The 14414-nt window shown below is 34.1% G+C and overlaps 1 protein-coding gene across 2 annotated transcripts in view; it reads left to right on the top strand.

Annotated features, from left to right (window-relative positions):
* Positions 1-5860: 5860 nt before the first annotated feature.
* The window catches only part of LOC131430917 (annulin), a 34883-nt gene continuing 26329 nt past the window's right edge, over positions 5861-14414 (top strand). The window contains exons 1-2 of one of the 2 annotated variants that reach the window (XM_058596189.1): positions 5861-6060; positions 6835-7014. In XM_058596189.1, the coding sequence (XP_058452172.1) occupies positions 6858-7014 (157 nt within the window). In that variant the 5' untranslated portion in view covers positions 5861-6060; positions 6835-6857. Of the gene's footprint in view, positions 6061-6398; positions 7015-14414 lie in introns of those variants that run through there. The other variant, XM_058596191.1, reaches the window with a different exon arrangement.

Below are 14414 nucleotides of genomic sequence, written 5' to 3'. Positions count from 1 at the left end.
CACACACACACACACACACATACACACACGGACATTTGCTGTCGAGCTGAATGGATTGATCTGGACCTCGGAAAATTTTTCTAAGGTTTGAGCTAATTCTATACCTATATATATATATATATATATATAGATATATATATATATATATATATATATATATATATATATATATATATATATATATATATATATATATATATATATATATATATATATATATATATATATATATATATATATATATATATATATTAGGTAAAAAAAGTCGAACAAGTTATTTTTTACTATATTTATATGACTACATGTCTACAATAAATGTGAATCCATTTGATTGTGTTGAATAAAGCAGTACAGTAGTACAGCAGTAACATTAGAATAAGCGTTTTATCACATTACGTGAGAGATGAAAATCAAAGACCTGCGAGCAACTGTTAAATAAACGACACATACTGAGAATAAGTCGGCAACGATCTTTATAACTTGGAAGGTTTAATGGCTCTCTCCATGGTAGATTTCGGAGAGCAAACCTAATGAAATTGCGTTGAACAGCTTCAATATGATCAATATCAGTTTGATATTGAGGTGACCAAATGACAGCCGCGCATTCAAGCAATGATCAGACTAGCGCACAATGAAGAGTTTTAAGCAGTGAATGTTAACGAAATATTTGGTAATCCGAAATATGAAGCCTAAGAGTTTCGATGCCTTCGAAATCACGTAGTCAATGTGATTCTTAAAATCATGTTTGTCATCAAGAATAACTCCTAAGTTCTTCACGAACGATTCACGCTTAAGGGACGGTAGGGTCTAACACCTTTGAAAAATCATTTATTATTTATTATTCACAGTAAAACATGTCAAGAATATTCTGTGCAATTTTCAAGCCTATCGGAACAAAACTCAGCAAGTTATGGGCCTTTATCCACAGACTAACAGACAGGACACTCAAATTAGATTCTTCAATAATTTTAACGGTCATTTCGAATATTCCTTTAGTTGGGACAGGACTCGCATATGTCATGATGGCGCCATGCTACCCTATCAAAAACATACTGTCTATCATCTAGACTGTGTTTATTTCTTTCATTTACCAACAGAGTTGCCATTCATACAGAATTACCTGTAATGTATTGATTTCTATACGTCCATGCGAATTTCATGCAGGATACAGATTTAATACATATTGCCAAAACTATGTACAGAATTGTGCCTACTTCGCATCCTTCAAACGCAATACAAAATCGCAATACAATACCCGTTTTGTTACAATATCTACTTATCTCTGATCTGCCGCCACTTAATTTCGGGTGAAAATTACCAACATAATCAAAAATAGTCTAGATGAACAACGTTGAGTCAAATAAATGGTTACCTTTCAACATCGCGAAAAAGTTAAATATATTATCAACGTAATCAAATAATTTATTGTGACGATTCATTTTCCAATATTACGATGAAATCAGGCATCCCTGCAAGCAGCTGATCGGTGTTGACAAACGAGAAGGAACCAACTACACGCAGAGAAAAAAAATTGTAAATATAACCAAATTTGGGTTTCACGCAACGATTTTTTTTGATAAAATAGTGACAAAAGAAAATCTGGTTTGATATAAATAATATTGCTGCTTGAAACTACAAAACATGATAATCAATTTTACTCAGTGTGTTAGTTTGTTTCAAACGACAATTTGATAAAAACAACAAATATTTCACTTGTGCGTTCCTATCAATTTCTTGACAAACAATTTCACAGTGAATTCAATTTGAAAAATTTGTTACGAATGAACGAACCTTAGATAAAGTTAAGAATTGTTGCGCTTTAAATTTACAAACTTTTTAGTTGAAATAAATTACCCTAAATTTAGCTATTTCAACTAACGCTTTTGTTTGTTGAAATCATAATGATTTCTTTCAAACTAATTTACAAGGTTATATTAAAAACTACTTTTATTTCGATTTATATTGGTTTAAAAATTTCTAGAAAACAATTATTTTTAATTTTGAAATTTTTTAAGACGCTTCGTCATTCCCGTTGCTACACGATCGAATTATTCACATACCATTGTATGTAATTGTAAAGCCCTGTTTATTAATTTTTATAGCATCCAAACGATTCGGTGCTCCATCAGTCCGACCAATATAGAGAACCTGCATCAAATATTTTTGGTAAAGAAAATGTGTTATGTAATGTTATACAAATTTTTAAAATATACTTTATCATCAATACATACACTTGTGCCCTTAGGACATGAAAGAAGCAGATCAATTTTTACTTATGAAACGCGTACAAACTTCTTCCGTGGGAGACAATAATGTCAATAATGGTGTATACGCGCGAGAAAAAATTGTTCTGGTTTACATGAAATAAAACTAACGCGGTTCATTTAATCAGTAAACTTAGATGTATCATTACACAAATAATACCATAGATAAATTGAACCAAGTTTTTTCTAGATGTGAAGGTATAGCAGGATTGAGTCAACGAGAACACTGCCGGTAACATTAATTCAACTTTGGTTGACATGTAAAAAGTTGTTAGTATATTTCAACAATAAACTCATTCGGAACAATTATATTTTTGGTTTGGTTGGACCATAATTTTGATTCAAGTCAAACAGAGATCATTGTTTTTGTTGAAGGGAGAAATTGGTTTGATACAATCATATTCTAGCTTGAAATGAATATAAATCAAATTTAAAAAACTACTAACTGTTTTGTTATTTTAAACATGCTCAATTTCTCTGCGTGTAGTAAAAGAACTTGTACTTAACACAAGGGGTGTACCGATAGTAAATAGTTCGCGCAGTACAATATAGGTGGAACTAGTGCATCACGAAAAATTTTTATAAGAATTTACTCATACTGTCATGTCTGTTAATCTGTGCTTTATCTTTGCTTATCTCATACTGCGAAGAAGTAAAAGCTTAGAACACAGACTCAAGATTTCTGCTTCGATCTACTTAAAAACTTGACAAAACATTCTTGAAATGTTTTGTTATAACAAATTAAGAAACAAACAAGAAAAAATATGATTTTTTTTAAATGTTAGACTCTACGGGCTCCTTTGAGTAATAAATTGTTTCCATTGATTTTATAGACAAAAAACTTGAAACGCGTTTTTTTCGAAAGCAGATTTTGAAAGTCCCCTGTCCATCGTCATTAAAAAACTACTGAACCAATTTTTTTCAAATTTCCCACGCACTTTCTACATATAAAAAACCAGACCCCAACGTTTTTCTTTTCGTTATTTGTTTCTTTGGGGTGGTTTTAAAGCTACAAAATGGCAGATTTTTTCGTGAAAAATCGAAGTTTTCACTTTGAACTATCGCCAAAAATAAAAAAAATCAAACAGAAACCTTGGGGTCTAGAAAAACTTTTACTCTATCTATGCTGCTTTGATTTATTCACTTCTGATTAGTCTGCACTGAGACACAGTGGACACCGCAAATCATGACTTTATAGAAGCGTCTTCAAAAATACCTCTTCACCGATTTATTTCTCAATATTTTTCCACAAAAAAACAAAAAAATGCAAAATGTTGTTCTATTGAAGCTTTTTATCATTTTTTTTAAATTCTTTAAATATTACAATAATTCTGAAAGAAAAAATTCAAAAAAGGATGATTTTTTTTTCATTCAGACCCTACCCCTCCCTTAAGAACATTTTGCGAAAGATTGTAGTCATATCTAATTATTGAGTGTCTGCGGGAAAATGATATGACGGAGCTTTTAGAGGCATTTAATGCCATCTTGTTGAAGTGACACCATTCCACGAATGTATTCAATTGAGCTTGCAAAAAGCGTGCATCTTCTTGTTCTTTGATCGGATGGTAGAGTTTGAAGTCATCCGCAAATGATAGTTTGAAACATTTCAGTAAGAAGTGCAGACCATTGAGAACGCCTCCGAAAATTACGTGTAGTGATTGCCGAATTGTTTTTCATCAGTAAGGATTTTTGGACTACCGAATAAATAAATAAAATAAATAATAACAAAGCGGAACACTTTCAATGAATGCACCACTAACGAATCGCGCCATGAGAATAATCGATGAGAAACGCGTATGAATTGAGCTCACCACAACCTATAGAGCTGAAGATTGATAAATAACACGAAAGAAGAATTTTTTTCCAAATTAGATTATTCTTAAAAGCTCGAAAGAATACAAAAGAAAATATTATCTTGAAAAATTAAGAATAATTACAAACATTTTGTTGAACCAAATTATAGTTTTTTTTAAAGTCGTGGAAGCAGGAACACAGTTAATCTAGAGTGCCTATAACCAGAGTGACGACATCTCATCCGTAATGCTGGCAACAATTAAAAACATTCCATTAGTTTTACATTGAATTGACAGGTCGTTTGCTCGTTTGGAACTGGTAGCTGTCATTCCAAACGAACAGCTGTCGCCACTCTGATTATAGTCACTCTAAGTTAATCTATTCTTGGCAACACTTATTTTTTTGGCCGATGGTACAACCAAACACCTATTGGACCCTAGCTCAAATGGTTACTTACTGTTACCAAAAACTTTTTTCTATACATATTGCATTGGTTTTCATTATGCCCAATTCAATTGTTGGATTGGACTACAGAGGTTTTAATCTTACAGTCATTCGTTTCATCGGGGTTGGGAATCGAACCCAGGTGGGCTGCATGGAAGCAAATACATCATATTAACAAGATATAGATTTTTTCACATTACCCGAACAAATCATTGGCAACATCCTTTTTTTGAGAGCATGTCGCCCTCAGGCGAGTCCGCATCGAATCTCGTACATAGAAGTAGGGGAATGAAATGTCAAATTCGTGCGCGCCAAAATAGCAGCACTGCGTACCCATACATTTGACATATGTTGAATGTGATGCCGTGCGATGGCGTTGCTGAACAGAAGATTGATTTCGCTCCAAGCTGAGAGGGTATGGTGGAAGGCATCGACTAACCCATCATGTTATACCCGTCCCCCAAACTTGCTCAATTGACAGTAGCAATTCTTGCAGCAGTGGTTTTAATAATGGAGCTTAAATCGATTTCTGAGAGAAGGATAAACTTATTTCATAGTAAATTATTTTGAAAAAGCATGCAATAATCTTGTCATTGTCACACAGTTTTAGACGGATCAGGTAGATGGATTAGTTATACTCACTAAATGAGATTTTGGTGGAATATCCAGATTATTAGCTTATTCTTTCTAGATGTATACAAAATGAAAAACCAATGTTCTCAATATTAAATCAACAAGAAATCAACTTTACAAAAAATAAACCCAATAACGATAATGATCATCGTTCTAAAATTATTGGGTTTATTTTTGTAAAGTTTCTTGGTCTTGCAGAGTTTAGTGGAATGGGTTAACGGGATTTCTTCTTTGAAGCGCCATATATTTTTACACGATCAAAACTTTTGAAAAGAAATTCCATTGGTTAGGAATTTTACTGACATACAAATAGTGGTTAGAGATTTCAAAAGAAAACAAACATGTTCTATTAGATGTTTGGTTTCAAGGAGCATCAACGCATGCAACGTGCTGTTATTCTCCCACACTCGACCATACAACCACTTGAGAATGAAAATGAAAAATTAGCGTGAGGGATTCATTTTGCTCCAACACTATTTTGAGAATATGAAAATCATTATGTTTCCATTTTCGTCTTGTTCCCAGCGATCAGTGATTCAATGTATATTAATAGTTATCAATTCATTTTTACAAATTCTAGTCGCAATCAAGAATTAGTTAGTTGGAACAACGCAGATCAATAACGACGATGATTTTTATCAGGGTCGAAATCAAAACATAGTTTGTTCAACGATTCCGCCGATCATCATACCGCACTATTCAGATCACCTACGACGCTCGGACAGGTTGAACGCGTGGTCCGATTGATTTAATCGCCGCTGCCGCTTTGATCGTGAGACCGTGCGAGTGGACGTTGGTTGTGTAGATTGCATAGTATCGTGATTGTACTTATTTAGCTTTGGAATTCTCATCAGTTGTAAATAACGAATAAGGACTATTTGTTTTTAAAGTATTTCAAACTTCGATTGCTGGTGATCAGATAATTGTATGTTAATTATGGTTCGCTTGTTTGATGATTTGTTGCATTGGATATGTCGCATCAGAAATGTGTTCCTCACAACTGTGATTTCATTTCAATCATTGACTTTTAAATGTGCTGAAACTTCTAATATACAGTGATAAAGTGTGTATGATTATTTGAACTTTAGTGTGTCAAATTCAGAACTTTGATCTTCTAACAACATTTTCTCTATAGATACCAAAATAATGCATTGTTTTTTGTTTAACAGTGTGTTAAATGTAAAATATGTTTTATTTCATTAAATGAGCCTACTGATGCTTACGAGCTGCTTCTTTGCTTATTATATCACTTGTGAAGTTTTTTGAAACTGCGGTGATCTCACTGTTTCTGATTCTGACATGGGCGGTTCAACCAAAACACAATGTCTATATCGGTGACTAAACTGATGTTGGTTTCTTGTTTCATTTTTTCATCTGCATGGTGGACGTATGGTGGAATTGGAAATTCTTTGCGTTTTATTAACCCTACATTATCATTGTCTGTAGGTCTTCAGCGATTGCATTTGGCAACATCAGAATATTCAAATTAAGTCGACGGTTATTTAACAGTTGACCTCGTTGTTGACTTCTCATTGGCATGCGCTACGGTTTGAACAAGATTGAGCGTTTTCAATGCTTCAAAACAAAACAGCATCCAACACTATCCAATATCACAAACAACCTTATTGCGTGGAATGAATTGGATAAAGCTTATGCAGTATGTATAAAGTGTGTAATTAATTAATTAAGTGCTATTCAGAATTTGCATAGCTTGTGTTAAAAATGGGGAACAAACTAAGCAGCTGCCGTGATTCCTTGAAGGGTTCCTGTTGCTGTTGTAGAACGAATTCATTCGCATTTCTTAAACCCGATGATACTGAAGAGTTTTTGAGAAATCCCTTGGCAAAACCAATTATGAAGATCAAGGAAAATGAGCTGGGTAAGTAATTCATTAAATATTTTTGATATCTTCTTAAAACAAAATACAGTAAAACTTTCTCTAATTAAAATTCAGAAGTATGCAATTAGCTAATAATACCTATTTTATTCGATACTCTTTCCCAATACTATTTTAAGGTTTTATTTGATATTCATTGTTCCCAATGCTTAATTAATGACCGATGAATTTCAATATCGTTGTTAAAGTTTTCTCATTAAAAATATTTGTTTGACAAAATGATTTTTTTTAGATTTATTCGTCTTTTAATTCCGAAAGTCAAATTCTGATGAAATTCAATAACATTTAATGAGATCATAAGAATTTAAGATCTATGTTTTTGGATCGATCATGGAGATTATGGAGAGGGTTAAAACCATGCATCTATCGCCCGGCAGGTACAAGGCAGTTTAAAGGATATGTCGAAGAACTTCGACGACATGCCAACCAATATATTTGACAATCGGCGCTTAGTTCAAATTGCATATTTTACAATTGTACGTACTCGCAACATAAGTAATCTGATGTATATTCTGGTTTGTTTATACGAAAATAAATTAATTTTTTTCCCCAATGTTTATAATAAAAAAAAAAATAGTTCTTTGCTTACTTGCTGAAGACTGTGAAAAAATTGTAGTCTGCAGTTTTATGGGAGAAATTCTTCCAAGCTAATTTTATCCTGAAGTTTTCTCATCAAATTTTACACAATCTTTCCTAAGCCCATGGAATCCGGCCTAAAATTTCCTAAGCCCCTTGATGTTTGCTAGTAAAAATTGGGATCAGACAACATTTAAAGTGATTTGCCCTTGTTATAAGCCTAATTTCTCCCGGTTTGCATGAATTCAGCATATCATCAGATATTTGCATCAATTCAGCATATCAGTCGTAAATTCCGCATATCAATATGTTTTATGCAGAAAGTTATCTAGCGATCTTGAACCAAAATGAGAAGCACAATGTCATAGTGAAATGCATTCTTAGAGAACTGGAACTGGAATGTTTTGTCAAATAGTACGAATTATCCGTTTCAGAACATATTGCAAAGAAAACTCCTGCATTTGTTCTTGTTTGGGAAGCGGTTTGTGCATGCTGATAACTTAAAATCTCGTTATCGCTTCTTACATGATAATACTATGATAAGAGTTTGAGTAGTGTAAAACTGGCATAAAAATTACCTATTGTTTCAAAATTTAAATGCATCAAATTTAAATCTGATTAAAACTGGAATAATTGAGTATGTCGGGAAAAATTCAATAGTAGTCGATTGACTCCCGACACGAGCATATTTTTTGTAAGTTCGTCAGCCAGACGAAGCTGGCGGAAGAGGAAAATATTTCCGCTTAAGTTTTATGAAGCTGGCTACATCATTTTTCACGAATAAAGTTCATAATTGAAGTCGAATTCTGGAGTTATTTACGGTTATCGTAGTCACAAATTATTGAGAAAATGTCTGAACGCTTGCTGATGCGTTATACTCAATACATTGTTTCGATGTGAAAACATGCGATTTATCTGCAATATTTTTCGAAAACAGAAGAACAGAATTTTTGCATTGTGCATTTTTATCGCATTTGGTTTTCAAATACATTGTTTTGATAATAGTTGAGTGTTACATTTTGTGTGCATTTTTATCAACAATCATTTTCGGATCAATCATATTTCACAGTGATTTACCCCTTGGTAGTGATGGGCGAGCGCTCACGAGCCGTTCATTTGAACCGACTCGTAGCAATGAGCGAACGAACCACGGCTCTTCAAAATTGAACCGCGGCTCTCAAGCAGAATTGCCATTTTAAAATCTGCGTTTCAACTTCGAAAATCTCTGTGCCTGTGTACGCCCAAATTTGATTGCGTTGTTGGTTAAACGATGATGTTTTCTAATGAAGCAGTCAAAAATACATAGAAACATTTATCCAGCAGTGAATTTTCAAAGAATTCTGTCGTAATAGGAGAAGAAAAATAGATTTTTTTCCAAATGGAATTTCAACTAATTTATTTCAATATCCCGCTTCCTCCTAGTTGTGAAACACAATTTTAGATCGCCCATACCGCTCATGCATTTCCGTGGCTCTCACACTGACTCTCTCGAACCGCTTCTCCACATTGACTTTTAATGAAAAAGAGCCGATGAGCCGTTCAATTGAACCGGCTCTCACGAAAGAGCGTTCGGTTCAGAGCCGCTCTTTGAAACGAGCCGTATTGCCCATCACTACCCCTTGGTATGTCCCACATTATCAGTTCAGAATAAATTCCGAATCAAATCCGAATTGGAAAACAATTTTCATTCCGAATTCCATGTGGAATCAAGTATGAAATCCGAATCAATGCGGATTCCAGTGCAACAACCGATTTCGAATGAATTTTGCCTTCAACCAATTGGTTCGGAAATCGGTCGGAATTGAGTGAGAAAAAGGGAAATGAAGTGTTGACTCGTTTTTTCTTCTTCTCTGATTTTTCAGGTTTTTAGGGTAAGGGCTCCCTAAAAGTCCCGGGTTGGCGGTTCAATGCATAGGACGCTGGTCTTACAAGCCAGTTGTCGTATGTTCGAGCCCCGACCTGGAAGGATTCTTAGTGTCAGTAGGATCCATAGTACTAGCCATGCAATAATTCTGTACACTAAGAATCGGCAGCGAAGTCTGTTGAAACAGAAAGGCCAAATTCCACCAAAGGAATGTAATGCCAAGACTTTGCTTTGCTTTGCTCCCTATTCTCCATCTCAGCTCCAGTTTCCATCTCATTCCTTCACCTCACAACTTTGAACATTAATAATATCTTTAAACGTCAATCGCCGCAGAATTGGCATATTGTCGCAAAACTGAAATGTAGAGGCGCTGCTTGTTTGGAGATGATACTTTTAGCAAGAGCTGTCAAATCGGTAGAAAAATTTTCAATTGCTCCACCTTTTCAATGATTTCTTATAAAAACGGGCAAATTCATTTGAAAAATCATAGTAGAAGTTGAAGAAAAAGTTTTTTCTCTGAGGAGGTAATGTTGATCTTAATTCATTGTGCGAAAACTATCGTTTATTTAGAATCGAGCATTATACTTGGTTCAATACCATTTTCAAATGCCCAGAAATAACAAATAAAACATCCAGAATAAATAGTACTCGATCGCTAAACATTATAGTACTCGAGAAATTAACATTACACTGGTTTCTGTTTTAAAAAAAATGTTGGTCCAAAAAACCTAAACCTACCCAATTTCACACATTTCTGAAGATTTTCCATGTTTAATCGTAGCTTACACTAAAAAAAAGTAGTAGTAATCACTTTGAAATCGATTTTCTTCTACTCCGAGTGTACTTTTATTGCTGATATCTATTTATACTATTAAATAAACGATAAAAATGTTGCAAATCACGACTGCCGATATGAAAATTTTCGAAAGAATCCGCCTTTTCTTGGTTCCATATTTCATTGGCAGGTGTCGCTACCGGTAAATCAGCTTTGCGACAATGTGCCAATTGCGAAATAATGAGCGTTAGACTAGGGAGTTTTGGAGACTTTTGCAAGGTTGGCAAATATTTTTTAGATAATCAAGTTTTAAACTTTCAAAATTGTGTTGGGCTTTTTGTTGGTTTTTTCCCATTATACTTATGTCGTTTTCGCTTGATGCCAAAATTTATTTATATTTCTCGACCCAATTTTGAGAGTAAACGATTTACATTCTTTCTATAGTCGTTCATTTTTATAGTTTAAATCGATAATGTTTCCAGTAAAGCAGAAGATTTCGAAAATAACAAAGTTGGCTAATACAAAGTATCATCATGTAATTATTCTGGTTATAAAATATTTGTCATTGTAACGGTCAATTTAAAAGATATGTTTCTGACTTGTGGTCTCGAAAGGGTTGAATCGATGCGACCCGCTTGTGAGGAATTCTGGCAACCGTCAGAAGGCTGGCTGCATTCCTGCTGCGCAGGCGAAATTGCGTCATTATCTCGCCGTACTTGTCTTGTTTATTTCTCTCTTCCTTATTTTTCCTTTTTTTTATTCGACTTCATTTGATATTTGTCAACCCCGCATGTACATACAAAACACGAATCTTGAGACGAGGTAGATGAGATTGAAATATGGGTATGTTTTATAGTGAGAAAACAATGTTATTGACAATAACATTTTCAATAATTAGTATATATGAAGGGCAATAACTTATTGCCTTTTATATGTACTTTTTATTAAAAAAATAAAACTAAGACGCTAAAAATGTAGAACCGATTCAAAACGGTTCTGCCAATCTTGTATGGCAAAAATCTGACAGAAACAGAACCGTTAATAACCGCTAGGCGAAACTCTCTGCCGGAAACGGTTGTTGCATTGTTTCCAAACTTTTATCGGAATTCTGACAGTATTCCTCTAAAAATAGCTGGCAGACATAGCCAGCCGTCTGGGGGGAAATCTGCCCGTCGCGTACAAGTGTTGAACGACGGTCAGTCTTGCAGTATTTCTTCTTTATCTTGTCACATCGCAGTCTTTGTTAATCGCCAGTGAAAATTACAATATTGTTGAAGGTATCATCACAGACAGGACAGTATGAGTAAGTTCTTATAAAATTTTTTTCGTGATTCACTAGTTCCACCTTTATTGTACTGCGCGAACTATTTACTATTGGTACACCTCTTGTGTTACGTAAAAGTTTTTTTACTAGTTAGTTCCATTTCGTTTATCAACATCGATCAGGGATGCCTGATTTCATCATAATATTTGAAAATGAATCGTCATGATAAATTATTTAATTACGTTGATAACATATTTAACTTTTTTTTAGCGATGTGGGAAGGTAACCATTTATTTTTGTCAACATTGTTCATCGAGACTATTTTTGATTGTGTTGGCAATTTTTACTCGAAATTAAGTGGCGGCAGACCAGAAGCAAGTGAATGTTGTAACAAAACGGGTTCGATTTTGTATTGCGTTGGAGGTATCCTGCATGAAGTTCGCAAGGACATATACAAATCAATACATTACAGGTAATTCTGTATGAATAGCAACTATGTTGGTAAATGAAAAAAAACACAGTCTAGATGACAGACAGGATGTTTTTGATAGGGTAACGTGGCGCCATCATGACATATGCGAATACTGTCCCAACTAAAGGAATATTCGAAATGATCGTTGAAATGATTGAAGAATCCAATTTGAGTGCCCTGTCTGTTAGTTTTGGTACCATCTCCAAACGAGCAGCGCCTCTGCATTTCATATCAACGTCCATGTACCAATAAGAAATCTGTTAATATTTTCTATAACCTTGCATTTGGCAACACTGATATACAGGATATACCGCAATCAGGGAAGCCAGATGCACAAATTATATGTTTGCGAATCATTAGATTTCGTATGGAAGCCGTAGATGTGTACGCACTTACAGATTTTTACAGATTGTCGAGAGTTTTGCAAATATTCTACTGCCTTTCAATTCTTTAAATAGCAAACTCTTGAAATGTTTTTTATTGTATTGTCTCACTTATGCTTCAAGCTGGTCACTTTTATTCAAGCATTTTACGTACGCAGCCATTTAAGAACCGGCTTGCAAACACTAAACAATTTGACTTGGCATCCATGACCATAACAGTTTTTGCTTCTGAACGATCGTGTATTGCATTATCAGTAAATTTCATTTTAAGTTTTGTCATGGCTGCTGAGACTGAAAAGAAAAGAAAAAAGCGTAGAATTCGCTACTCATCACTAAATTCGCAGCGTGCAAAGGAATATCGTAAAAATGAAAGTGTCGAAGAACGTTCAATTCGTCTAGAAAAAATCCGCTTGGCACAGAGAGAACGGATTAAAAATGAAACACCGGTGGAGCGTGAATTACGGTTGGCTCGTCTGCGGATTTATCAGGGAAGTCGCCTCCGGAATGAATCGGAATTAGAGCGTGAAGCAAGATTGGAAAAATTACGTGAAAATCAACGGCGTCGTATAGATGCGGAATCTGAAGATGAAAAAAAGAAACGCTTGAAGAAATTACGGGAGAATTATAAAAAACGCAAGGAATTGAAAATGTATGGCGCGGATGAAAGTTCGGAAAGCAGCGAATCAAATGAAAATCAAACTGATTAAACAATTTTCAATTCAAAGAAAAGAATTGAATATGAATGATATACTCAATAACACATTGACTATGAAAGTAGCCTTAAAACAGGATTAACTACGTATAGATATGTCCAGTATATTGCTTTACTATATTTATTGGTAGTTTTGAAGCTTATTTTGTATGTTGTGTGTAAGCGAACAGCAAAGCTTTTCAAGTTCGTTTTATTTTCCATAATTCTTTTTATCGCATATCAGTCCTATATGGATATTCGTCATTTTTAACTAGTTTGAAGTTAATTTTACTGTAGTATCCAAAAGTTTTCTGTAAAATATAAAATTAAAGAAATATTCTTGTTTATATTACACAAAGTATATCAAATAAATAATATGTTCACTGAAAATACTTCAAGTAACTGAAATATAACTGAACCGTTTTATCTTACCTTATCTAACTCTGTATGGGGTTGATGTGCGAATAAGGGCAGTGAATATATTGAAAATTGTGCGAATAACTTTCTAGATTGAAGAATCTTTGTGCTACTATTACCTTAGCTTAGGATCGAAAAAAGAATCAGTTTTGTGATTTATCCTCAAACTTTATTGGATATGTACTTAAATATTTCCTTGCAATTGATTCACTTACATAAATATTAGCAAGCCAAAACAGTTGAAATATTTATTATTAGCGATTAATCCGAAAATGCCCAAGTTAATCTTCTCTTTCTTCTGGTAGCATGAATGAATGATTTGGAGTCAGTATTTCAACAATGATTTTATAGATAAAGGTACCATGACGTGTTGGAATTCTTCGTAGGTTGAAAACTATAGGATATATGCAGCAAGAATCGAATCCAGGGTTTATACTGAATAACAAAAATAATGTGTGTTGTGCTGGTTTCGCTTTGGATTCAATTTAACTGATTTATGTGTATCATGTTTAATAACTCGGAACAAACCTGTGAAAAGGACATATATTATGATGACCCTTTGTTATAAATTATGCTCCCTACCAGTGCGGTAAAATTTCAGTTTCAATCGAATAATATCAGATGAAAATGAAATTTATGGCCATTGATTGTCAGCATATCGATACAAATTAATTTAACTTTTGCTGCCATTTTCAGGTGAAGCTCTCAGAATTCATCGTCAGTTGAAAAATCGTACCTAGTCATTTGAAGTTTTGCTTGCTCAGTTTCAAGTGCCAAGTAGTCTAGCTGCTTCATTGTCTTCGCTGTTGGTAGTGAGCAAGTTTGAACGAATAAAATTATAAATGGAGCAAAGTATCAAAAATGGAAACTGAAGGAGGAAACTAATAATTTATGTGTATTCTGTGATTGATATTTCAGCTACCTGGTTTGTCTTTCGTCT

The sequence above is a fragment of the Malaya genurostris genome, chromosome 2, assembly GCF_030247185.1.
Source record: "Malaya genurostris strain Urasoe2022 chromosome 2, Malgen_1.1, whole genome shotgun sequence".
Lineage (NCBI taxonomy): Eukaryota > Metazoa > Arthropoda > Insecta > Diptera > Culicidae > Malaya > Malaya genurostris.
The sequence above is the reverse complement of the archived record's forward strand: the minus strand, read 5'-3'. Positions and strand labels throughout refer to the sequence as shown.